This window comes from Balaenoptera physalus (assembly GCF_965194825.1).
Source record: "Balaenoptera physalus genome assembly, chromosome: 16".
Taxonomy (NCBI): domain Eukaryota; kingdom Metazoa; phylum Chordata; class Mammalia; order Artiodactyla; family Balaenopteridae; genus Balaenoptera; species Balaenoptera physalus.
The window spans coordinates 10,722,743-10,748,851 of record NC_138898.1 but is presented as its reverse complement, the minus strand read 5'-3'; the positions used below and the strand labels follow the sequence as shown (position 1 = coordinate 10,748,851).

At 52.7% G+C, this 26,109-nt stretch overlaps 1 protein-coding gene across 2 annotated transcripts; it reads right to left on the bottom strand.

Moving 5' to 3' along the window:
* Window positions 1-7,048: 7,048 nt before the first annotated feature.
* KCNG1 (potassium voltage-gated channel modifier subfamily G member 1) lies at window positions 7,049-26,053 on the bottom strand. 2 transcript variants are annotated; one of them, XM_082430449.1, is made up of 3 exons: window positions 25,601-26,053; window positions 13,653-14,452; window positions 7,049-9,734 (listed from the first exon to the last, which is right to left on the bottom strand). In XM_082430449.1, exons 2-3 carry the CDS (start codon window positions 14,424-14,426, stop codon window positions 8,964-8,966), a joined length of 1,545 nt encoding a protein of 514 aa, XP_082286575.1. In that variant the 5' UTR covers window positions 14,427-14,452; window positions 25,601-26,053; the 3' UTR covers window positions 7,049-8,963. The 2 variants fall into 2 exon arrangements, with proteins under 2 accessions (XP_082286575.1, XP_082286576.1); XM_082430450.1 differs by lacking the exon at window positions 25,601-26,053 and adding an exon at window positions 25,403-25,579.
* Window positions 26,054-26,109: the final 56 nt, after the last annotated feature.

Sequence of the window (26,109 nt, the reverse complement as noted above, 5' to 3'; positions counted from 1 at the left end):
CTGAAGACCAGTGTTACCAGCTGGCTAGAGTGCTAAGTTGAGCTTGAAGATGCTCTTATTGTTAAAGGTGTCTTGATAGATGCTAAACTTCACAGGACCCTTCCTGGATTTCTAATTCAGATTCAGGTATGTATCAGTCAGTTAAAATGACAGAAACCCAATTTATTGGATCACATGAATGAAAAGTCCAGGGGAAGGTATGGCTTCAGGCACTGCTGGTTCCAGGGATTCATTGTTGACATTAGAACCTAGTTTCTCTCTCTCCATCCTTTGGTTCTGTTTCCTCTTTATTGGCTCCGTTCTTTGGCTCCCATATGTACACCATTCAGATTTATATCCAGTGAGGAAGAGAGAGGTTCTTTGCTGATAGGGCCTATATAAATCCCAACATCCATTTGGAGGATGGAGTCCAGGATGTGGCAGCCCTAAGATGCCCTCAAGGACCCAGGTACTCACGTTCCTGTTCTATCATCCTTGGTACTTGGCTTATATCCTCAGAGTCACTTCACTGTCCAAGACAGCTGTTAGAGACCCAGCAATCACATCTATGTTCCAGGAACAGGGAGAACAGAAGAAGGACCATTTCCCCCCTCTTCAGGAGCCTTTTCAAAGCCCCTACAAGACTTCACTTACACCTTACTGGCCAGAACATTTTCATTTGGCCCCATCTAGCTGCAAGGGAGGCTGGAAAATAGAGCCTTTATCTCAGTGGCAGTGCACCTGGATAGAATTTGGGCTTGTTAGTAAGGAGGAAGGGGAGAATGGGTGGTCGATGAGCCACTAGGGTTTCTGTCTGAGTGGCCACTACCAGATGCTGGGGAGGCAAACTACAGGTGCCCACTAAACTTGGCAGTTAGTGTTCTGCTGGGGTCTAATAGCTCCTCTTCAGTGAAATAGATATTTCTGACAGAGTTCTGGATTAGAGGTCAAAAGTTCTGATTGCTGATTCCAGCTCTGCTATTAACTGGCCGTGTGGCCACATACACCTCATTTTGCCTCTTGTGTCTTAGTTTCTCCAACTGTAAAATGGGGACTATAGTCATATCAGTCGGATATGCCTCTGACTACAAGTTGGATATGCCTCTGCCTCTGAGAATGCCTGACTGACTAGCAGTAGGGTGACCAACTCATCCTGGTTTTCCTGGGACTTTTCTGAGTTTAGCACTGAATGCTAAATGCTAAATGCAGCATCCTGGGAACACCCTGAGTTCTAGGCAAACTGGGATGATTGGTCATTCTAAGTAGCAGTAACTTAAATCAGAAAGGCATTTATCATTTGGAGGTAGGTGTCCCTGGGTGAGTTCAGCAGCTTTACGATGTCTTTATGGACCCAAGCAGGCCCTTTGCATCTTTCAGATCCACCCTCCTTGGCAGGTTGGGTTTCCTTCCTCCAACTTGCCATCCCCTGGTCATGAGTATGGCTGCCCAGCTTCAGCACCTGTTGTCTTAGGTTGGCCTCCCTAGAAGCAGGGGGCTGAGATGGGGAATGAGGCGCATGTGCTTTACTGAGATGTGCTCTCAGGAGAAAGCTGCAATGGAGAAGGGAAGCAGGATTGCGCAGGGGAAAAGGTAAGCAAAGATGTGGTTTTGCCTGGAGTTTAGTTTCTGCCTGATCCCACAGGGAGCTCTGAAGCATGAACAGCATCACAGAACAAGTTCCACCTTGAGGCAAGGGGCTGAGGACTTGCACCCTTGTGTCAGCCAGCCAGTGGCTGTGAGCTGGCTTGGTGGGGTAGGGCTGTAACCTCGAAGGCATCTCTGGATGCTGTGATTTCCTGGAGAGGGGGCTGCCCTGAGTTATGACAACACAGCATCTGTGGGCTGGACAACTACAGCTTCTTCTACCCATGTCCTCACTCAACAGCATCCAGGGCAGAAAGGAGGAAAGAGGAGAAAAGGGCTTTCTCATATCAGAGGGAAAATCTCCCCAGCAACCTCAGACAGACTTCCTCTGGGGTCTCGTTTGCCAAAACTGGGTCACGTGCCCACCTCTGACGACTCATTGCAAAGGGTGATGGGATTACCATGGTTGGTGTAAACCTTGGGACTGGGCAAACAGGGGACCTGCTGGTGGGGAAGATGGGGAAGGCTTTCACATGGGCAACTAGCAATGTCTGCCGCCAACACTGCCCCAGCTCTGGGGCTGTGGTGAGGTCCAAGCACCGATCGCAACTCTGTAGACACGAGTGGTTGTTACTTATTTTCCCTCTACCTCTTTCCTTGGTCCCTGCAGGCAAACAGGTTAGGCCTCCTTAACAGAGATGAGGCTACCCTCATAACTCTCCCAGATCCTTTGCTGAAGTTCTGGGCAAACTTGGGCTCTTGCCTTGGGCACGTGGAGGAGGCTGGAGGGCCCACCCCAAGTCTCTGCCAGAAACCATAAATCTTAGTGTTTGGGGATGTGCTTTCAGCTGGGCCTTCCAATTTATTCTCCTTCAAAAGCAGAGCACAGCCCAGCAGCCCGGGATGGGTAAGACTGAACAGCTGAGGGCAACAGAATAAAGGTATTGCTTCACTTTTGCCAGTTCCCTTCCCTTCCCCAGAATGGCCCCTAGAAACCTTGGTTGACTCTCACTGCTGAGTAATTTTTATGCCTGTTTCAAAAGTCTCTGAGCTTCTAAAATGAGGTGTTTTCCATCTAATCTTCTTTATGGAGAAACAGCTTTTATCTATTTAGCAGCTATTCTGTTAAATGGGGTCACATACCCACCTCCTTGGGCTTGTCCTTATTAAATGGACTTGTCATTTAGAGAATGATTCTAAGGACTTCTGTTTTGTGTCCCATGTAGACATAATAATAAACATGGTGGAATGCCAATAGCTACCAAGTAATCCAGACCTGGGACGTAGTCCTATTAGGTTCTTTTTGCCCCCTATTTTTAAAGGCAAGGCTAGTTGGTGGCTTTAAATTTATTACAACAAATTTATTTATTTGGACATTTCCAGGTCATTTGGGTGAATGGCATGTTCTTTTCAGAAAAGAAAACGTAAAAAATATTTCGGGCTCTGTTTTATGTTTTCAAACAAACTCCCACAGTATCTTTTTATACATTTAATTAAAAATACATGGATGTTGATGGAGGACTAAATTCACACGGTAGAGGGACTTCCCTGGCGGTCCAGTGGTTAAGACTCCGTGCTGCTAATGCAGGGGGCATGGGTTTGATCCCTGGTTGGGGGAACTAAGGTCCTGCATGCCATGCAGAGTGGCCAAAAAAATAAAATAAATAAATTCACATGGTGGAGGTGGTTTCCAAGCAGACATCATCGGGTGACCTGGGGGTGGTGGTGGGTTATTTGACTGCTTAATTGTGGTGCCCTTATACAGGAATAGATTGTAATGAGAGTCATGCCACCATATGTGTGAACAAATATGGTTGATATGTGTATGTATTTTGTAGGACTCTGTATAGAAGTAAGGGATCCACAGATTCATTTATTCAGCAAATATTTATTGAGCACCTACTACGTGCCAGGTGCTGTTGTAGACTGGGGATACTGCTGTGCAGGTCCCTGCCCTCATGGAGCTGACCATCTAGTGGAGAAAGAAAGCCCATGAGCAATAAATATATAAGGTACTGGGTGATAATAAGGCTGTCAGAGAAGGATGAAGCAGGTTAAGGGGCTGGGGGTTTTAAATATAGATTTTATTATTATTCAGGTACGGCGAGGCCAACATATCAGGAGACAATTGCCATTGAAAAGATAGTTTGTTATACTCGTAGTTCCCAAGCGAAGGGGGCATGCCACATCGTGGGGGGACACATGGGGAAGCACAGGGCTGTTCAGAGGCAGAGGGAGGGGGTAACTGTGGGCAAGAGCTTTACTGAGGTTTTTGAGGGAAGGAGTGGGCGAGGCAGGGTAAGCTGGCTTAGGATTGGCTAGTTGGAAAAATTTCAGCGAGCCCTGGGCCATAGGGCTGTCCTTGGTTGTCTGATCTGGCCCTGAGATGTGTGAGAGCCCAAAAAGGGAGGTGGAAGGAGGTGGCTAAGGGTATGGAATCCGGATTGGTTGGTTTGTATTTGAAAAGCACACTTGCGGGTGAGTGGTTTACCATCTCTAGGAATTGGCTATCCCTGGAAGGAGCAGTCCTTGCAGGGTCTGCAAGGTTCCGGATGTCAAAGCATCAGAATACAGAAAAGAAAAGTCATGGTTAACACACTGGGGGCATGCTAGGAGTGTGGTCTTTTATACAGGCTGTGGGGAGGAGGTCAGATAAGGGCTCTCTGTTTAAGTGACATTTGAGCAGAGACCCTAATGAAGAGAGGGAGCACATGGATATACCTTAGGGAAGAGTCTTCCAGGCAAAGGAAACACTTGCGTGCAAAGGCCCTGAGGAGGGACTGTATTTGGTCCGTTCATTGAATAAAGAGTTTGGTGTAGCTGAAAGGAGAGATGAGGAGGAGACAAGGAGACCAGGTCAGGGAGCTGGGGCCATGAGAGACACTGGCTTTGACTGAGTGGGATGGAATGTCACCAGGTTGGGGGAGACACTCTGTGCAGAGGATGAGTATGATTGGAGTTGCGTTTCAACAGGGTCCGTCTGGTGCTGTGCAGAGAACAGATGGGAGGGGAAGCAGGAGAGCAGGGAAACCAAGGAGGAGGCTTCAGCAACAATCCACGTGGGAGAGGATGGGGGCTGGACCACTGGAGGAGGTTAAGTGGCCAGATTCCTGATATAAGTTAACAGGACTGGATGGAGAGACAGGAGAACCAGTGTTAGGAGGAATACTATTTTTTTTTTTTCTGGAGGAAAATGTATGTGAGGCCGTTTTAGCAAATGTAAATCTGAGTGAAAATCATGCTTCCTTTAGCTGATGTCTTTTTTTCTTTTTTTTTTTTTTTTGGCTGTGCTGTGCAGCTTGCAGGATCTTAGTTCCCCAGCCAGGGATCCAGCTCAGGTCCTGGCAGTGAAAGTGCCGAGTCCTAACCACTGGAACACCAGGGAATTCCCAGCTGATGTCGTTCTCCATGCTCCTACAGCTCCCTGCGCCTGCATCCCCATCATCCCACGTGTGCAGAAATCTTTTATTCACCTTTTCTCCATTAAATAATAAGCACCTCTGGGGCAGGGACTGAGTCCAGTTCTGTTGTTTTATTGTTTTGTCCCCAGCTGCTCTGAGAGGGCCTGGCTCACTGTAAGGTCTCTGGAAATGTTTGTTCAAAGAGTGTCAACTTTGCAGATCTGAGTGTTCTCCCTAGGAGGAAGGACTCTCGCAGTGGGGCCATGGGCCCACAGGCTCCCTCGACAGCTGGTGGAATGTCCAGGGCTTCCCCACCTCTGGGCTTTGCACCGGCTGTCCCCTCTGCTTGGATAGCTGCCCCTTCCCCTCCTCCCGGTCCCCATTTCAATGTCACCTACTCAGAAAGTCCTTCCTTGACTCCCTTCAGGGGCTGCCCTCCACCTCTCCTCTGGCCCCAGTCGCTGTCTGCCAGGTCACCTTGTGCTCACCAACATCAGAAATTATTTTCTTCAATTTGCATGTCACTGTCTCTCTCTCTCTCCCCATCACTGTGCAGGCCCCATGAGGGCAGGGGCCTGGTTCTCAAATGTTCACTGGGGCAGGAGGTGGGGTTGGTGGCCATTCTGATCCCCTCCAGTGGGAAGGGTGCCCATGCCCAGCAGCTGCGGTGCCAGGTGCTAAAGGCTCCCACACGTGCTTCCTGGGGGACTGGCTTGGCTGGCTGGAACTGTCCTGCAGGATATGGCAGGGGTGTCCAGTCGGGACCGGAACTGAAGAGAGGTATGTGGGTCAGAGTTATGCAATGGCAAAGGCAGATCCTGTCTTTATTTTGTTCCTCATGGGTTTTTAGCATTAGTCTTGATTTTTTAAAAATATTGCACTGAAATATGATTTATCTTGATTACTAAGTTTTTTTTTTGACTCCCCCTTAAATTCTGTGCCCGAGGTGAGAGGTCCCAGCCCCCCTCAGAGGTGGGCTGAGAATCTGTACTGTGAAATCAGCCTTTCCCAATCCCCACTGTGAGTCTTAGGGAAGCACTGAGCTCAACTGTAGATGGGGGATGTCCATGTGACCTAAAAAATAAGACACATTTGGGAAAGGTCTGCTTTGCCGTTTCCCCTAGAGCAGTGATTTTCACTCACCGTGATTTTCACTGCATGGAGTTAGTTGCCTGTACCGGGGTCAAAAGGGAGCCCCCATTAGGGCCGGGGGAAGAATTGTGCCCCCAACTTCCATCAGAACAGCCCTTATTCAGTCCAATTTACAGCTGGGCTTCTTCATCAGATTTCATATTGCTTAAAAAAAAGTGGAAAAGCCACGATGGTCAAGTCGATGATGGTCCTAGAAGTGGCTAGTTAGGTGTCCTGAGGCCTCCGGATTCTTAATTAGGGCAAAGGATCCTTAAGCACCACTCTGGGTGTGAAGGTCAGTATCTCGAGTCCCTTTGTCCCTCAAGCGAGGTCTTGAGAGGCACCTGCGTCTGGGCCTCCGCCTCAGCCACCAGCACAGATGAGAATCTGGGCAAGAAGATGCCAGAAACCTGGACCCTCAGTGACCCCAGCTCCTCCTCTGCCCTCGGTGTGGTGGGTGTGCGACTCCCCTCCCAGCGTGGCCCGTTCTGGGTTCCCCCAACTCAAATGGTATTGGCTTTCCCCTCCCTGGAGTTTTAAAGGCTGTTTGTGTGTCACGCTTCTGTCTGTGTTGCGTTTTCAATTGTCTTCCGTTCTCTCTTAGCCACTTCGGAGGGGGGAAAAGCTCATTCCATAAATCTAAGGTATTATTACGGTGACGGCACTGCCTGATCTCTATGACACACACCGGGCTCGGGAAGGTAGAGCTAATTAGTCGGAACACTTACTTTTCAGGCGTGAGTCACTGGAAGCAGGTGTCAGGGGGAGGCTTTCACGAGGCCCTCGTGACTTGCATGATATTTCCAGTCGGCATCACTGCGTGTACACCGTGCAGAGGTAGCCCTGCCCCTGCCTCCCCACTGGGTAGGGGGAGAGAGAGGGAGAGAGAGAGAGAGAGAGAGGGAGGGAGGGAGGGAGAGGGCGAGGGAGAGGTGCTCGGACGTCCCGCTATCCAATGTTAAAAGCAAAAGCCTTTCTACTTTATGGCCCTTTTTCTTGCTTCCCCTCAGTCTTTCATTCATCCCACAAACGTCTGTTGAGTACCTGCTGGCTGCCGGGCCCTGTGCTAGCTGTTGGGAGTCAGCCGTGAGCTCTAGCGCTGAATCCCTGCCACGATAGCACTGACCTCCTTGGGCGGGAGACAGACCATAAGTGAGGAGCAGAGAAATAAACAAGGCAACTCCAGAGGCCGATAAGTGGATGGAGAAGATCAGTTGGGTGAGAGAGAGAGAGAGCGCGGGTACCGTGCGCGCTGGAAGGGATTCTATAGGCAAGTGGTCCGGAAGGTGATGGGAGGAGCCAGCTCTGCAGAGTTCGGCAGGAAGGGCGTTCCCGCGGAGGGATCTGAATGTGTGAAGGCCCAGGGCGGGAAATGCGCTGGGTGCTTCTAAAGAGCAGTTTGGGGGCCAGCGTAATTGGATGGAGTGAGCGAAAGAGAGACACGTGGGAGATGAGGCTGGACAGGGCGGCAGGCCCAGGCAATGCCGGGCATTTGCGCTTTATTCTCAGCGTGATGGATACCGCTGTGGGTTTAGGCAGGAGAGTGATGGGACCAGATTTGTTTTCGAGCTTGCTTTCCGCAGCTGGCCGAGGGGAGGGGCCGGGGCTAAGGCCGCAGGCGTTTGGGGTGGAGAAGCCAGCGATGCTGCGGTATCTGTGAGGCAGAAGGCAGGCCTGTGACCGCCACCTGGGTGCCAAGCCCCCTCTCCAGACTGGCACCGAGGGGCTCTGAACTCTGCAAGCAGAGTAAATCTGGTGGGCTGCCCTGGGGCTCCCTCTCTACCTGGCACCATCCACACTGCATGAGATCGGGAGGTGTTCCTGGTCGGGTGGGTGCTCTGTAGGTCTTTGAGGGGCCCAGGGAGGCCTTTGGGGGCTTCAGACTATGCCCTCAGATGGCCCAGGAAACTGTGGTCCACCTTCCCAAAGCATCAACCTAAAGTCATCTAGGTTTACATTTAGATTCAGATAAACGGTCTGAAGCATTTTTTTTTTTCAAAAATTAAAATAAATGTGGCATAGAATTAAAAAAATCCACACTATTTTTTTTAAAGAGAAAATGAAGTGATTTCACCTTTGTAGTCAGCAGTGCTGACGTGGTATCTACTTGGCTGTTAGGGGTGCCTTGGCGGAAAAGTTTGAGAAACAGGCCTTAAGGTGCAAAAGTGGAGAACAGCAGATGGGAGAGAAGGAAAAAGGAGGGAAAGAGAGGCCTGGAGGTGGGAGGAATCAAAGAGAAAGAGGAGCGAGGGACTGCAGTCTTTACCAGCAGTTTCCCAAAGGTACCTGCCCTGTTTTCCTCCAACCCCACGGGGACCCCACCAGGCATGAAGGACCCAAGGAAACAGGCCCTTTTACTTCTGGTTCCCACACTGGCTGGCCTTGCTGGGAAGCGCCGTTTCCTCTCTTAAGAGAGCTCCATGGAAGGCTTTTTTTCTCTTTTTCACCGGTTTTCTTTAATTGCACATGATCCACACTAAAGACAGACGTGTAGCTGCTGATGTTTGTATTTTTTCTCTAGGCAGCCCCAGAAAGCAAGTCTTTGCTGGGCATGTTATTTACATGGTGGAAAGAACAAGCCATTTCCTTATTAGGGAAACAGGCGTGGGGGCTGGGGCGGGCGGGGGGACCGACAGGGCTGTGTGCTGGCCTTCCCTTCTGGACTCTGAGGACCAGGGACCCCCTGCGGATGGATGCTGGGACATCCTCCCTGGGGCGTGGCTCGGTCACTCCTAGGCCAGGGCTGCGCTCAGAAGCAGCACGTGCCTTTGAAGGCTTCTGTAGTGACGGCGATAGCTTCAAGCCTCAGAGGGCGGGTAGGGCTGGGGGCGTCCTGGCGGTGGCGGTGGCGGGGTGTGTCCTCTGGGCTCAGTTGTTGTCTCTGGTGTCTGAGGAGGCACTTCCAAACAAGATGTCACTGTCGTGGGACATGCTGCTCAGCTGCGACTTGGTTTTGATGAGGAACTGGGTCCTCCGGAACATCACCCTCTCTTGCTCCTGCTTGAGCTCCAGGTAGGAGCGGGAGAAGGTGTGGAAGATGGAGGTCACGGGGAAGGCCATGAGGAGAATGCCGCTGAGGATGCTGCTGAGCGCCACCACCTGGCCAGGCGTGCTCCTGGGTACCATGTCGCCATAGCCCACAGTTGTCATGGTGATGACGGCCCACCAGTAGCAGGCGGGGATGCTGGTGAACTCGGGGCTATCGGCCATCTCGTTCTCGATGACGTAGAGGAGCGGGGCAAAGAGGGCGATGGCCACGCAGAGGAAAAGCAGCAGGAGCCCGAACTCGCGGGTGCAGCGGCGGGCCGTGAGCCCCAGCGTCTGCAGCCCCAGCGAATGGCGGGCCAGGCGCATGACGTACAGGATACGCAGCGCCCGCAGGACCCGCAGCACCAGCCCCACCTTGTCCAGGTAGCTGTTGCCTGTGCCGGGCTTGCGGCGGTCCGCGGCGGCGCCGTCCACCAGCAGGGTGATGTAGTAGGGCAGGATGGCCACCATGTCAATCAGCGTCAGCGGGCTCCGCAGGAAGGCAAACTTGCTGGGCGCCTGGATGAGACGCAGGAGGAACTCGAGGGAGAACCAGCCCACACACACAGACTCCACGATGAAGATGTTGTGGCACATCTGGGAGCACTGGCCCTGGGAGAGAGGGGAGAGGTCAGCGGTCCCACCAGCAAGGAGCACGGGGCTCTGTCCTGGCTGGGCTGCCCGGGTGAGAGGTGGTCTGGGCACGATGCCTGTCCCCGTCCTGTGGCCCTGAGTCCTCTCTTTCTCTGGTTATGCTCACTCCCTGGTTGATCCCGTGCAGACCTAGGGCTTGAAGTACCATCTCAACACTGACCATTCCTAATCTCTCTCTAGCCCAGACCTCGCCCCTGAACTCCAGAACCCAGACGGGCTGCCTCCTGGGATGTCTGATAGGTGTCTCAAACTCATCATGTCCTGAAACGGGCTCCCGATTTCTTTCTTCTTAAAATTTATTTTTATTGAAATGTAATTGACATATAACATGGTGTACAAATTTAAGGTGTACAATGAGTTGATTTGATACATTAATATATTGCAATGTGAATAATTATCGTTCCGTTTATTGTGTTGAGAACATTTAAGATCTAGTCTCTTTGGGCTCCTGATTGCCTGCACACCTGCCCACCTGTGGATTCCCTTCTTAGCGATCAGCAATCCCATTTTTCCGGGTGCTCAGGACAGACTTGGCCTCATCCTGACGCCTCCCCTGTAATCCTCATGAAATCCCACTGGTGCTTCACTGAAAATGATTCCAGAGTCAAAGCACTTCTCACTCTGTCCACTGCCCCACCCGGGTCCAGCCACCGCCCTCTCTGACTTGCACGGTTGCAGGCACCTCTTCCCTGGGCTCCCTGGTCCCTGCAGTCCATTTCGCACACACAGCCAGAGGGGCTCAGAACACGAATCGGATCCTGTCCCTCCTTGCTGAGCATCCTCCGTGGCTCAGAGAGATGGCTCAAGTCCCCCAGGGGCACAGGTGGCCAAGCCACCACCTCTCCCACTTCCTTGCCCCCTGCCTGCCTCGCTCACCTGCTCCAGCCCCATGGGCCTCCTCACTGCTCCTCCAACACCCCAGGCTTACCCGTACCAGCTCAGCATTGACTTTTCTTGACTTTCCCTGCAGGATTCCTCTGCCCCCAGACGCCCGTATCGCTCTGCCCTCCCTTCCTCCAGCTTCCTTTGCTTCCATATCACCTTCCCAGGGAGGGCTTTTGGGACCTGCCCTGTTTAAATGCCCCCCCCTTTGTCCGGTACCCCGATTCCCCTTATCTTGCTCTATTTCATCGTTATGCTCATCATCTTTTAATATGCTCAGTAAGTTACTTATTTACCATGTTTATTGTCTGTCTCAGCCCTGCCTGCCTGCCCCACTGCCCCAGGAGGCTGTAGCCCCACAGGGCAGGACAGTTTGTGTATTGTTCACTCTCAGGACCCCAGTGCCTGGAAAGGCCCAGCATGCGCCCAGTGATCAATTCATATTTGTTACCAGGATGGACGGAAGAGCCCTGGCCTGGTGTTTAGACGGGGTGTCAAGTGAAGGCCAGTCAGGCAAAGGGAAAACGGTGGAGGTGGCCCAGGTCGGGTGGAGGCCTGCTGGGGAGCACAGCCACCTTGCTCACCGCCCCCTGATGGCTGTCCCAGGAGAATTCAGTCTTGAGGCTGCCTCACCGAATTTTTCAAGAGAAGCTGGAAATTTGGAGTTTCACATGAAATCTCCTGGGTTTTAAATGTTGTGACAATTTAATACAAAGAAAGCACTCCGTGGTTCACTCAAACACATCTGTGCGCTGCATCTGTCATGTGGGCTGCCAGCTTGTTGCTCTGGTCTGCAATACAACTGGACGGTGGACCGTCCCCAGTGGGTTTGGACCTCAACCTCAAAGGGGCCTTTGGCAGAGAGGGAAGGCACAAAGGGTTCTACCTGGGGCATCTTGTCGGTTCCCGGGCACAGCTGGGTTCTACCAGACCTGCTCTGCTAGCTCTTTCTCTAGGAATACGTGAGAGGCTGGAGAGATGAACTAGTACTTGGTGAGGCTTTGAGGTCTCAGACCTCTGGGACAGGAAGCCCCCTCCTCTGGGAAGCCTTCCTGGAGTGCTTCCCCTCCAAGTATCCCCAGCACAGTTGGTGGTCCTCTCACAAGAGCCCCCTTGGCTTGTGTGTCATACTTATGGTCACGGGGCTGTCACCTAGACTTGAGCTCCCTGAATCTGGAGACTCACTCTGGTCACCCTGTCTGCCCTGTGGAGCCTGAATACAGTAGGCACTCAAACGTGTGCTCAGGTGAAACAGTGAACCCCACTGGTCCCCCAAATGAAGTAGAAGAACAGCATTTTTACTGAGTCATGAAAAAGGCCGGGTATTTTTTTTTTTAAAGCAAGTATCAGAAGTTGAATAAACTGTGGCTTTGTTAGTATTTTCCTGATAAAATCAGTATTGTGTACGTTGGAGCCAAGAAGAAATCTACACTAAACACAGGTGTTTCCAGACAGGTCTCAAATGACGGGCATTTCCTCTGTTTTTGGTAGGCACGTATAATCCTCATAGTGAGCACTTTCTGCACGCAATCGCCAGGCAATGTTCCAATCACTTCCTGTAGACCCATTCACTGAACCCTCAAGTGCTGTGAGGTGAGCCTGTTCACAGCCTCTTGGACATGTCTGGAAACTGAGGCACAGAGAGGTTAAGTAACTTGCCTACAGATACACAGCCAGAGTGGATGAAGTGGGATTCAAATTCATGCCGTCTGGCTCTAGCCCTGCCCTCTTCATCACTACCCCTTATGCTTCTCAAAAGTTCATTTTACTGGTTGAGCGCTGTTTTCTTAACACTGGTTTTTAAAATTCAATATATTAAAAAAGAAGTGCCAGAAATTCCCTGTGAGTTATAAATGCAACACTATTGCTACTTTTTCCATAATATATGTGTGTGGAAAAACCCTCACGTGGTGAGTGGTTCTAATGTTTGATCAGAGAGTTCATGTGAAGCCCCTAGCACATGCAGGGTACACAGCCAGTGCTCAATAAATGCTGGCTGGCATGATATTTATGTTGAGTTCCTACCGCCATACTACCTATTTCTCTAATGCCTACACAATTTGCACCGTTTGAACCTTTTGGTCTGTCTTGAGACTTGCTTCCAGAACCCCTATGTATGGGGAAAGGGTCCCAACTAAAAGGCTGAGGGTTTCATACATAAGGAGGCTGAACTGTGGGGCTAGATGAGGTCCCAGGCTGCCATGTGGCACCCATACTTCCATGTTTAAGAACCAGACTAGGGACTCAGGCAGACCTGGGTCTGGGCAAGCTGCTTTGCCTCAATGTTCTCATCTGTCAAGTGGGTGTGAGAACACCTCCCATACCAGGATGCTGGAAGATTCGCTGAGAAGATAAGATGCAGGCAGAGTGGCAGCCCAGCCCTTGGCTCCTAGTAACTGCTGGCTAAGTGAGTGGTATCCCTGAGAATTGGACACACACCCCGTCAGGCCCTGGAGTAAACACTTTATGGGAATTCTCTTATTTAACAGAAAGAAATGCTCACTATTTGAGGTCATGTGCACACACACACATCTATCAATAAAAATCATATTCAGGACCCAGAAAAGCTTTCTGGGATATTTTCATGCAAGGGAATTAGGAAGACTGAGAAAGGATGCAAGTTAGTGAAATAAATTTTGATGGTATATGTCATGTGCTTAGCTGGGGGCCAGGTACATCATAAATCACATCATCCATGACATCATCCATCCATCCAACAGAGAGTGGCTGAGTGCCTCCTCCCTGCTGGACAATGTTGCGGGGGGGGGTGGGGGTGGGGGCGGGGCACAGCACAGACCTGCACAGGCATGGAGCTTGTGTTTGAACGTGGAGACGGGCAACACACATGTAAACACACTTACAAACATATGTAAGCACAATGATGGACTTGGGTGCTGCTCAGCCAGTGCACTCAGGGAAGACCTCCTGGAGGAGGTGACAGTGCAGGTGAGAAGGCTGTGCACTTCTGGGAGGAGAGTGGTCCTGGGCTCTTACCTTCTCCTCCTCCTCCCTCAGGCTGGGTAAGGTGCTGATGGAGAGGTTGACGGCGGTGACGGTGACAAAGAGCACCGACAGGCAGGCGAACACCTTGCCGGGCAGCCCTGAGTGCGGCCTCTCTACCATGTCGCGCAGTCTCCGCATGCAGCGGCCCAGGCGGCCCTCGCCCTCCGTGGGGCCCTCGCTGTCGTGGTCCTCGCTGTCCAGCGGGTCGTCCTCATCCTCCCGCTCCACCATCTCGGTGAACTCCTCGATCTTCTGCAGGTAGCGGCGCTTGCAGCAGCCGTCCAGGTGGTCCTCGGCGATGCCCCAGTAGAGCAGCTCCTCCTGGAAGGACAGGGCGCACATCTCCCGCAGCAGCCGCAGCTTGCCGGCCCGCAGGAAGGTCAGGATGGTGCCAAAGGCCCCCGGGTTGCGGTCGAAGAAGAACTCGTTGCAGGTGACGTCGTAGTCATCGCACACGTTGAGGATGTCGTCGAAGTTGGTGCAGGCCTTGAGCTGGCCCAGCCGCGTTAGCGGGAACTCCTCCAGCGTGGTCCAGGGCAGCGAGTACTTGATGCCGCCCACGTTGATGATGATCTGGCGCCTGCGGTCCTCTGGCTGGCCGCCCTGGCGGGGCTCGTCTTGCGGCCGCAGCCGCTGGGCTCGGCGGTAGAAGACGCCCTTGAGTGACTGGCTTTGGGGGAAGAAGGCTGGGTGGAAGGAGGCGTCGGAGGTGCAGCTCAGGGCGCTGTAGTCGTAATCAGAATTGTCTCCCGGTAAGAGGGTCATTTTGGGCCTTCACATCCCTCTCGGGCCTGTGGGGAGAGGGGAGGAAAGACCCACAGTGACTCCTGAGTCTCCACGGATGATGCTGATTCTGCAGATATTTGCTGATATGGACTGAATTGTGTTCCCCCAAATTCACAGGGGGAAGCCCTAACCTCCAATGGGTTGGTATTAGGAGGTGGGGCCTTTGTGGGGGTGATTAGGTTTAGGTGAAGTCATGAGGGTGGAGCCCCCGTGGTGGGATTAGTGCCCTTATAAGTAGAGGAAGAGACACTAGAGGTCCCATGTGAGGGCACAGTGAGAAGGTAGCCACCTGCAAGTCAGGAAGAGAGCCCCCATCAGAACTTGACCATGCTGGCACCCTGATCTCAGACTCCTAGCCTCCAGAACTGTGAGTAATAAATGTCTGTCTGCTGTTGTGGTTACGAGCATAGATTTTGGAGCCACGTGGCCTGGGCAAGTTACTCGACCTCAATGTGTTTCAATTCCTCATCTGTAAAATGGGTATGACCATATGATCTACTTCACAGGATTACTGAGAGGATTCAATGAATTATGTACCGTCTAAGACCACTCAATAGAGTGCCTGGGACATGGTAGGTACTCAATACTTGCTGTCTACTATTATTTTTAAAATTATTTTATTTTATTTATTTTTTGGCCATGCCATGTGGCTTGCAGGATCTCAGTTCCCTAACCAGGGATTGAACCCGGGCCATGGCAGTGAAAGCCTGGAATCCTAACCACTAGGCCACCAGAGAACTCCCACTGTCTACTATTATTATTAGTATTTAACTCAAAGGGACACCTTGTATTCCTTCCATACATGGAAAACTGATATCACTTGCCATAAATCAGGGTCAATGTCCAAAAAATGCACAGTTATCACAACAGTGCCATGTTTGCTCATATATCAGTAAACATCATCTTGAGGATACAGGAATGAATCGGACAGGCATGCTCCCTCCTCCAGAAGGCCCTCCTTGGCTCTTCCAGCTAAATCGAATGTCAGGCCCACCCCCGACCCCCATTTATCTTCACTGCACTTGCCACCTGTTTTCGAATGATCTGTGTGCAAGCCTGGCTCCTTCAGTAGACTGCTTGCTCCCTGGGGGAAGAGCGTGCTTTACTCATCTCTTAATCCCTGTGCCTAGCAGTGTAAAAGCTCCAAGAAATGCTCAACAAATGAGTACGTCTCCTGTTGGTGAGGCCAACATGATGAGGGCACTTCTGAGAAACTGAGGTCAAAATCTCAGCTTCCATAGACTTCTTCCTTCCCAACCCTCAAAGCTAAGGGTTTGTGCCACTAGAATGAGATCGCTTATTCATTCATAGCTCATGGGCTGCATTTGGTTCACAAATATTTTGCCTCGCTGGGAGAAGATTTTGAAAATGGAGACATTTCATGTAAAAATTCATATATCTTGGTTTCTTTTGAAAAATCAGACTATCTGGTAATATTTGACCCAAATTCCAGCTGAGAAATGACTGCCCCCTTTAGGCAGGGCATGAATGCTACAATCCACCACAGTCCCTACCCTTCCCTGTTGTCCTCCTAACACCCACTTTACTTCTCTCATGTATGTTTCCTTCCTGGCCCCTGTAGGCATTTGAGTTTGAGACCCCTAGATGACAGCAACAGAGCTCTCCAGAATTCAGCTGATCCAGGGAAAAGTAGTAAGAGTCTAATACTTTGCTTTTAAAAATCACCACTCCTCCCCCCAGCTCAATCCCCCATGGATGCAAGTGGTACCAGCAAAGCCTATCAATTACAAATGGAAACCTATTTCCGATACCTGAGTGTCCATCTGTGCTATGGACATGTTCAGGGGAAACACACGTGGGTGCACACACATACACGCAACCCTGCATGGATAAGAAGCAGTGTTTAACAGGAGCCACGGCGGTTTCCACATCTGAAAGGGGCACCTTCCTAACAGAAATTCTTTCACAAAAGCAAATCATCACTCCACTCATTTATCTTTGGGGCAAGCTATAGTTTCACTCAGGTTTTGGAAAACTAGGGTACACCCGTGTTTGAAAAAAATGATTTGATTTTAAAGAGTTGAGTGTTTTTAACTTCACCTAAAATTGGAACTCATCTCCTCAGGCAAAGCCTGCCAGAATCCCTTGGAGGAGAAAGATCGCTTTTAAGTGCAACCGCTTTTCAGCTCTGCTGCTTTATCTTTGCCACCAAAGACAAGAGGGAAAACGACATTCTGTTTGGCAAGAATAGTGATGAAGGCAAAGGAATATTCCTCTCATCCTGCAAGCCCTGGAGAGCTTTTGTGAAACCCCACATCTGTAATCACTTCTCTTCTTGCAGAATTTCTTCTTTCAACCCTCCTCGATTTCCCTCTAGCAGAAAGCTCCCCCAATTAACGATTCCTCATTTTTTTTCTCTCATGACCCATGTCAATTGTGAGTTAAAGCCTCAGTCTCCTGTGTGGAAAGTTGTCCTGTCTCAGAGAATTGTTAGTATGGAGAGGAGAGAAAAAGCATGCTTCGTTCAGGCTGCTTGTATGCAGAGGGCCAGAGGGCCCTGGGGAGGCCCAGATGCTGGAATTTGCTAAGCGAGGGATGGGCACACTTCTCCTGAGCCTTTGGTCTTGGGGTTACCCAGTCTGATGGGTGTGGGGTGACGGTTCTGCATGCTAGAGTCTCGGGTGAGGATCATAGATCAAACAGGCTCTGAAGTCCTGCTTCTGGAATATAATGCTTCTTTTCACCCAGTCTGATACCCTCACAAAAAGGCTGATCTTTTAAAATTTCCTTACAGTGTTAGGTTTGTCAGTTCTCGAGCATGGTGGAATTTAATGATTTTGCCTCTTAGGGTCTATATGTCTACTTGGGAAGAGGAAGCCATTTGAGAAAGGGGCTCCGATGGTGGGGATGAGGAGGAGGAGTCCTGAGGGAGCTGTCATTCATTCAGTCAACACTTATCATGTGTCGGACTGGGCTAGGTCTGGAGGCACAGCAGAGGACAAGACAGACCCAGCCCTGTCCTTATGGAGGTGACGTTCTAGTGGGGGAGACAGTCTCTAAATAAGTACACAGGCTGTAGCGAGTGTTGTGATGAAAACAGAACAAGGTGACAGATGGGAAATGACTGGGGGTCAATGTTAGCTGGAGGGCTAACCCAGGAGGGCTTCTCGGAGGAGGGGACCCTGGGGGCAGAGCCAGCCCTGGGAGGACCTGGGGGAGGGTGCCTCAGGTGGTGGGAATGGGAAGAGCCTGCTCCCCGACCTGGGGATGGGCTTGGATGGTCAAAGACCAAAGTGAAGCCTGAGTGGCTGGGCAGAGTGAGTGAGGGGAAGGTAGGAGAAGATGAGTGTGGGGGCATCGGCAGGCATCAGACGGAGCTGGGATTTATTCCTCGTGGGCGAGGCATCCTCAGGAGAAGATTCAGGCTGGGTTGGGGAGAGCAGGCTGGAAGCCCCTGTAGTCATTCTTGAAAGAGACCATCGAGATTTGGATCAGTGGAGGGGTCTGGAGAATTGGATGGATTTGGGGTGGACTTTGGTGGAAGAGCTGACAGGACCTGCTGCAGGACTGGAGTGTGGTGAGGGGGAAAGACTAGGCTGCAGGATGATTCCAGTGCCATTCACCCAGGTGACCGATAGGTGGTGCTGTGATGAGGCCTGAGTTAGAGGCAGCCTTTCCTGGCTGTGGGATGATGGACAGGAGAGGGTGTGGGCGAATCAGGGAGAGAGAGCAGGGATGGGGGCCTCGCACATGGATGGATGGGTGGTGTCAGACCACCAAAGCTGACCTGATGATCATGTGTGGTCGGGGAGGGGATGGTATTAGCTGATAGCTTTGACCTGGCTGGGCTGGGGTGGGCAGGAGGGCCAGGCTAGCAGAGATATGGCGAAGCCCAGAGGCCGGTATTCCCTGTGCTCAGTGCCCGCCGCCCAGCACCCACTTCCCTGCTGAAGCTGCACTCCACCCCAGGCCCGAGTGGTCAGTGCGGGTAGACACCACTAGGGGGGCTATGGTAGGCAGAATAATCCCCCCAATCCCCACCCTGCCCCGCCCAAAAGATGTCCGTGTCCTTATCCGAACCCCTAGAACCTGTGAATATGTTAGATTATGTGGCAAGCAGGAATCAAGCTCACAGATGGAAATAAGGTTGCTAATCAGCTTCCTTTGAGGTGGGAAGATTTTCCTGGATTCTCTGGGGCCTCCATGCAACCACAAGAGTCCTTAAAAGATGGCAGAGAGAGGTAGGAGGGTGCATCAGAGTGATGCAACGCTGCGAGAAAGACCCGACTGGCCAATGCTGGCTTTGAAGATGGAAGGGGCCATGAGCCAAGGAAAGCAGGCAGCCTCTGGAAGCCAACACAGGCAAAGAATGGACTCTCCCCTCCAGAAAGGAATGCAGCCTGCCCACACCTTTATTTTAGTCCTGTAATGCCCATTTGAGACCTCTCTTCTCCAGAAGTGTGAGGTAGTAAGTTCGTGGTTTTTAAAATTATTAATTAATTTTTTTTTTTGGAGTATAGTTGATTTACAATGTTGTGACGTTCGTGTTGTTTTAAACCACTCAGTTTGTGGTGATCTGTTACAGTAGCAATAGGAGACAAATACAGGGGATGTTGAGAAAAAGCTGGTTAGACTTCAGCTTGGGGGGCAACTTGCTGACTACCCCAAGACGGGGAAGCAGAAGAGCCCACTAGCTCTGAAGTCAGACCATCCGGGTTCAAGCCCAGTCATTCTGTGACTTTGGAAGAGTCATGTCCTGCCTCTGAGATGCAGTTTCCTTCTCTGTAAAATGGGGCTATCAGTTGCTCCAACCTCCCTGAGTTATGCTGAGGACTAAAGCAGATGTCACAGGTGATGTGCTTGGCCCGATGCCTGACACCCTGTGGACGCTCAGTGGGCCTGCTGTATTATTATTAGCTATGAGGGGGGTTTGTCGTCCTCCCCTCCACCAGCCACTGGTGACTCCTTTCTTGACCTGATCAAGCAGGACTGGAACCCAGTATTGTCTGACCCCAGAGCCCGTTGCTGGAGGGAGCACAGTCTGGTATAGCCTCTGGGAAAGCCATCAGGGGTACTGAGGGGAATGTGCCTTATGACCCAGGAAACCCACTCTTTGGTATATTCCCCAGACCTGGGTCCATAGGGGTTGTGATAGACATTGTCTGTAATATATTATTTACACTCAAATAGTTGACTCAGCATCTGCTTCTGGGGACTCACATCTAAGCGAGGAACAAGGCACAAGAGCGTGCAGCTTGTGTTGCTTTGGTGCTAGGAGGTCTCCCAGTGTCCCTCCCAGGGGGGAAATGAACAAGCGATGCAGATGGCGGATGCCTGGAGGTTGCACAGGAATTAGAAGCAACGGACTAGATGTAGGTTTAGCAACACATTTAGATCTTAAAAACATGGTGCCGAGTGGAAAAAGGAAAAGAAGTTTATAGCACTATGCTATTTATGTAAATGAACACACACACAACATTACATATTTTACAAAGACTTGAGCACATGTAAGGACCTCTATCAACCACACGGAGGGTGCCTGGGAGGGCAGGGGGAGGGGAACAAGCGTGGGGATTGGAATGAAGGGAACAGTGACTAAGGTGGCCTGGCACAGGCCAGTGATGAAGAGTGGTATGAAGTAGATTGTGGTTAGCACAACCCTGGGTTTTAATCCAGGTTTTAGAAAAAAGAAGAAGAAGAATACGAAAAAAATCAAGCCACTGGCTTCGGAATCTCCCTGGACTCAGTGGAGATACAGATTCCCAGGCCCCTCCCCAGAGCCTCTCCATCAGAATCCCCAAGGGGGAGGCCCAGGAATTGGCATTTTCGAAGGCTCCCTGAGAGCCTGCTGACGTTTGAGAGAGAGGAAAGGGAGGGGCCAGGAAAGCCTGCAGACCCTCTAGCTGCTCTGGGCTATGGCAGGAAGCCCCCTGCCCAACTGCTCAATCTCCTTGGGGTTCTGGAAGGCTCTGTGGATCCCACGCTAGGGGAGCTTCACTGGAGAAGTGGAGACCCTCTGTTTAGGGAGAAAAACCTTCTGCACTGGGGCTGCCTTGATCAAACGCCCCTTTGTGAGCCCACAGATCCGATGACACTCCCCATGCAATTTCTTTTCCTCCTTCCTGGGAGAAAGATGATTTTCACGAGCTATGATGGAGGGCTGAGGATACATTTCCAGAGAGAAATGAGCATTGAAGCCAGGAGGAGTTCTGAGGGGCAGCCCCCCCACCCCATGAGGCTGCTCTGTGGTCAGCATCTGACTGAGGGTGGGGTGCAGGGCCTGGGGGGTAGGACTCAGGCGTGGGGAGCAGGATGGGAGGAAGGTCTAAGTCAGGCTTGCCTGGCTGTCACTGCTGCTTTTGTTAATACCCATTCGGCCCGATACAGCCATCTGCACCCACTGAGGCGCCGGCCCTCTTCTGGGCCTGTTTCCCCCTATAAAGTGGGGATAAGTGTGCCGACCTTACCGGGCTGTTATGAGGATCTGGTGAACGGAGGTTTGCTGCAGGTACGATCACTGTCACTTGATCTCTCATCCCCACGGCCACATCCCATCAAGGACAGGAAGGATTCCACAAACTGTTATGTGCTGATCCCAACTGCTAAGACACCTCTTGGGTCTCTCCAGGGTTTTGACAAACTGCTGTCCTCTCTCGACTCCACTCTTCCAGTCCTAGGCCTGTCCCTCTTCTCAGCAGGAGGTGGGGGATGCAGAGAGAGCACCAAACACTCACAGTGCTGGAGCAACACCCGTCACAGCCTCCCATCTTCACACACTAGGTGCCAGGCACTGTGGAAGAGCCTTAACTGTGCGAGCCCACGTCCTTCCCTAAGAGGCAGGTGTTACTATTAACACCCCCATTTTACAGATGAGGAAATTGAGGCTTTGAGAAGTGAAAACTCATGACTCTGGTGACGAAACCAGACTCCAACTAGGTCTGTGGGATTCTGAGCAAACCTCTTTGACTCTGCATTTTACTGGGCCCCTGCATTGCTCATTCCTGGTGGAGTGGGGAGGGTGTCCAGCACCAGGAGCAAGCCAGGGACGGGGTCTCTCGACTCTATTTTCTATGCACAAGCTTTCGAAAAATCTTTGCGGATGGGGAGAAGCAGGCAACTGCCCATAGCTGGGGAAACATCTTTATTCCTACTGGGTATTTGCACAAGAGCAGAGTAAGAAATCAACAAAACTCCTGCTTGCGTCAAGTTCTCAGTTGCCATTTTGGTCTCTCGGCAGAACTCTCCTATGGTGTAGACAGGCACCAGCCAGGGGTGAGGGTGTGGCCTCTGGACCACGCTGCCTGGCTCACCAGTTACCACCTGTGCAGCCTTCCGCAAATAACTTCACCTCTCTGTGCTTGAGTGGCCTCAGCTGTAAACTGGGGGTAATCATCGCACTCTCCTCCTAAGTGCTTGGAGCCGTGCCTGGCACATTAGAAGGGCTCTGTGCTTGCTAGAATGGCTTCTGCACAGCACGCTTGGCGCCTCCCCTGCCCGCTCCTCCCCTTGCATTTCCTTTCTCAGAGGAGGAATGTGAAGCAGACAACTCCTTCCAGAGGGCTGGACCTCAGTGCCGGCTCTCCATCTCACCTGGCACTGAAGTCAAGTCACTCGCTTGGCTGGGCCTCAGTTTCCCTGTCAGCAATGTAAACTGATGAGGCACGTTCCTGTGCTTGGCAGAATAGTGGCCTCCCAAAGATGCCCATGTCCCAAGCCCTGGATGGAACCTGTGAATATGTTACCTAACATGGCAAAAGAGATTATGCTGCTGTGATTAAACCGAGGGCCTTGAGATGGGGAGACGACCCTGGATCGACTGGTGGGCCCAATATCACACAAGCGTCCTTAGAAGAGGGAGGCAGGAGGATCAGAGTTAGAGAAAGAGATGTGATGACAGAAGCAGAGGTTGGAATGATGCGAAGCCAGGAGCCAAGGAGGCAGGCAGCCTCCAGCAGCTGGGAAAGGCAGAAACGGATTCTCCCCGCAGAAGGAACGCAGCTCTGCTGCCCCCTTGATGTTAGCCCAACGAGACCCATTTGGACTCCTGATCCCCCCAAACTGTAAGATAATAAATTTGTTGCTTTCGGCCACTAAATTGGTGGTAATAGGTGGCAGTAAGAAATGAACCAAGTGCAATGCAACTCTCTTAAAAAAAAAAAAAGCAGTTTTTCCTGAGCTCCTCGGTCTTTGGTTTCTTTCTGCCCACCCCGCTCCACACTTGCCAACTTGTGTGATCCCCTGACCCCGAGCGGGTGCCGAGGGCACCCCACTGATCTCTCCATGCAGCCCTGCCCCTGCCGGTGCAGCTTCATCTGTCAGGGTTAGGGCTCCTGGCTGGGCTGACTCAGAGGTGGGTCACGCCGCATTAATCCTCAATTAAAACGTTAATCCAAACAGATCCAGCCATTAGGCTGGCCCAGGTCCTGGCATGCTGGATCTCTGTGAGATGCTGTGCCCGCGTGGGGAATCCATCTTCCTTGGCTCCCTCCCGTCCTCCCTCGTTACAATCCAACCATGCTGGACCTCAGCCCTGCTTCCTGCAAGCTGGGGCCCAAGTCACTGGGGTGCGGGGGATATTTGCTGGGAGCTGGGCTCTCTCCTCCACCCCGCCACCCCCAAAGAGAGAACACGCTGGAGACGCCCTTCCCCCCAGACAGAGGCGGCCTCTGGAGCCTCCCTACTCTGCTTCTGGCAAAATAACAGTTTGCCTTCTACCAGGAGGGGCTTTGCGGGTGGGAGCCAGACGGTCCGTTTCTCTCTGCCTCCTTGCAGCCCCCCAATTTGGGAACACAGGCGTTAAGTAGAGGCACAGGCTTGGAGAGCAGTGAGGACCTTGGAGCAGCAGGAAGGGGACACCGGCTTAAACAGTCCCTCGTTTCTTGTTCCTTAGCAAGTGTTGAGGCCGTGCGTCTGTGGTCAGCTGCGGCGGGGAAGGGAGGAAGGAACGAGGGAGAGCATGGCATGCCCGCCCGCCTGGGGAGACGCAGGTGTAAGGCTGTGACCACAGGGCAGGGGGAGAGCTGAGGCACCGTTCGGATCCTATCTGGAGCACATTCACTCCGTGTTGTGACTTTGTCAGTCAAATACTGGCTGCTATGGAACAAAAATGGCCAGCAGGGATCGAGTGCTAGCAGCTAGCCTTTCTTGCCTCCCCCTTTATATTAATTCTCTTTAGAGTGGCTTCTCCAGCCGCCATTTTCCACCCAGGGGCTCCATATCTGGGTTTAATGAGCCAACCAAGAGTGGATTGCCAGACCCTATATCTTTGGCAACCGGAAATGTTGACTCTTCCTCACATATTCGGAAGGGGGATGTGGAGAAAAGACGGCCCAGTCAAGACACCTTTTAGGGGTCCAGGGGGTTAATACCTTAGTCTCGGTTTGAGTCTCTCAGCCCTACATCCAGGACACATCTCTCTGCTCTTCTGTTCCCTGGGGCATCTCGCTCATCTCTTGCCAGAGCCCAGCTGTATGGCTGGTGCAGAGAATTCAGAACGGCAGTGGGACAGGAGCTTAGCCCCCAGATCTGCCCCAATCAGACTCCAGGACTCCCCCAGCCTGGGTTCTCAGGGCTTGGCACAAGAATCAAGGCTGTCTTGTTTCTAGCACATTCACAGTCCCCTGTGGGTTTGGAGTGGGTCCCATGACAGACATCTTTCCACTGGAATGGGCTGGCTTAGGGAATGACTGGTGAGGGCAATCCCCAGGGGCCATCCTCACCTGTCTTTCAGACACATCCTCCCTCCCTCCCCGCTTGGCAGGTGCCTCTGCAGAGCTCCAAGACAGAGGACACAGGGTCAAGCTCAGGTCTGGCTACCTGCCCCTCCCCTGGTTCCAGCACTGGGGCTGGGGCTCCAGTAGTGCCAAATCTGCCTTGGAAACGTGCTCCGGGGGGGCTCCCTGAAGTGACTCTGACTGCAGTCATGTGTGTGGGTATCAAACACACCCTAGTGAATAAACCTCTGCTTAGATTCATAGAGTCAGAAGCAGCCCCTCCCCCTTTACCACACATACAATGAATCAGGGCAGTTCCTGCTCCCTCCTCCCACCTCCCCTGCATTTGTCTGAGGGGTCAGCAAACGGGGTCTCTGTGTCCAGTCTCATTCTCCTTGGTGACTTTGGTGCCTGGCACCCTGTATGTACTTAAGAATAGCAAGTGCTTAAGAAAATGCCTGCTGAATGGACAACTTAACTAATACACCCCATCGGTGGGAGCCTCCTTTCATCGGTATGGTTAGATCAGTGTTTCACAGCCCCCCTCCCCACTACCACCCTCCCCTAAAGAGCTTTTTAAAGACCTTTTCTTCTTATCCAACAACCTATTGCAGCCTCCACCCCTCCCCTTGAGAATGAATGCAGTAGGCGAACCAAGGAAAGGCCGTTCTGCAACCTTCCAGTGACGTTCTGCCTACACACATGGGGAGGGGTATGCTCTCCAAGCTGCAAGCTGGCTTCCATCCTCTCCTGCCCCCATCCCATCCCTCTCCTTCACGGTTCTCTCCTCAGCACAGTGCCTCAATAACTGTTAAATGAATGAAATAATGAACGTTGGGCACTTGGCATGGTGAGCTGTGCACAGTAGGTGCTCAACCAATCTTTGTCCTATCCATGAATGAATGAATGAACTTCTCTCATTTCCTTCCTCATCCGAAGACTCCAATCCATCCAGGCTGAGCCCCTTCTGGGTAGGGAGCCCCGGAGGCTGAGGAGTCCCCAGAGCCCAGCACACAGTGGGCGCTCAATAAAAGCTTGTGGCGTTAATGAGTGGCTCAATAAAGCCCACTGACGGGATGCTCCCTTCGGTGCCTAAGGATGGAGTGAACGAGCGAGTGACAGACGCCCCCCTACCACCTCCCCCCAACACTCCCTCCTCCCTGGATCCTCCCGCGAGACGGCGAGAAACCTCTGCCACAGCCGGGATGTGCCCCCCCCACCTCCTGCCCTGTCACTTCGCACCCCGGGGACCCCCGGGAAGAAAAGAAGCTGGACCCGCACCATGACCGTGGCGAGCGCGCTCCACGCCGCCGCCCGCAGCTGCTCCCGGGTCCTCTGTCGTCCCGGCCGCCCCCCTCAGTGGCTTTCGGGGTCCCCTCTGGGGCGCCGGGGCCACGGCCACGTGCATCTCCCCCCACCGGAGCCCGAGTCCGCCAGTCCGGCGGTGCTCGGAGAGGCTGCAGCGCGCCAAGTTCCCACCTCAAGTTCGCGGCACAGCGTCCCCACCGCGGAGTTGGCCGGGCCGCGGCTCGCCGGCGGGTCCCGGCGAGGACACGACCAGGGGCTGGAAGCCACCCGCTCCACCTCCCGGAGCCGCCGGCAAACTTCGGCCCCCGGGCCCCGCTCGGCTCCGGCACTCGGACCCAGGGCCGCCCGCCTCTGCCTCCCGGTCCCCGCCGGGCTCCGAGTGCGCCGGGAGCGCCGCGAGGCAGCCGCCGAGGGAGGGAGGGAGCGGGGCGGGAGGCGGGCCGGAGGGAGGGGCGGCGCTCGGGGCGGGGAGCGCGGGCGGCGGCGGGGAACGCGGGGGCCACGCGGCGCCGACCCCGGGCGTCCGGGCGGCCCAGCGCCGGGCCCGGGCCCTCGGATGTGCAGCGCTCCGCTGGGCGCCTTCCCGAGTCCCGGCCCGGACCGCACGCGCCGAGCGCCCCGCCGCCGCCCTCTCCCCTTTCCCCGCCCTCCGCCCGCCTGCCCTCGTGGTCCCCGCGCTC

Bases quoted from the DNA above. Each gene is read 5' to 3' on its own strand.
- KCNG1 (XM_082430449.1), bottom strand. From the start codon at position 14,426: ATGACCCTCTTACCGGGAGACAATTCTGATTACGACTACAGCGCCCTG. The intron at 9,735-13,652 runs GTAAGAGCCCAG...CCTCTCTCCCAG, and splicing joins TGAGGGAGGAGGAGGAGAAG to GGCCAGTGCTCCCAGATGTG.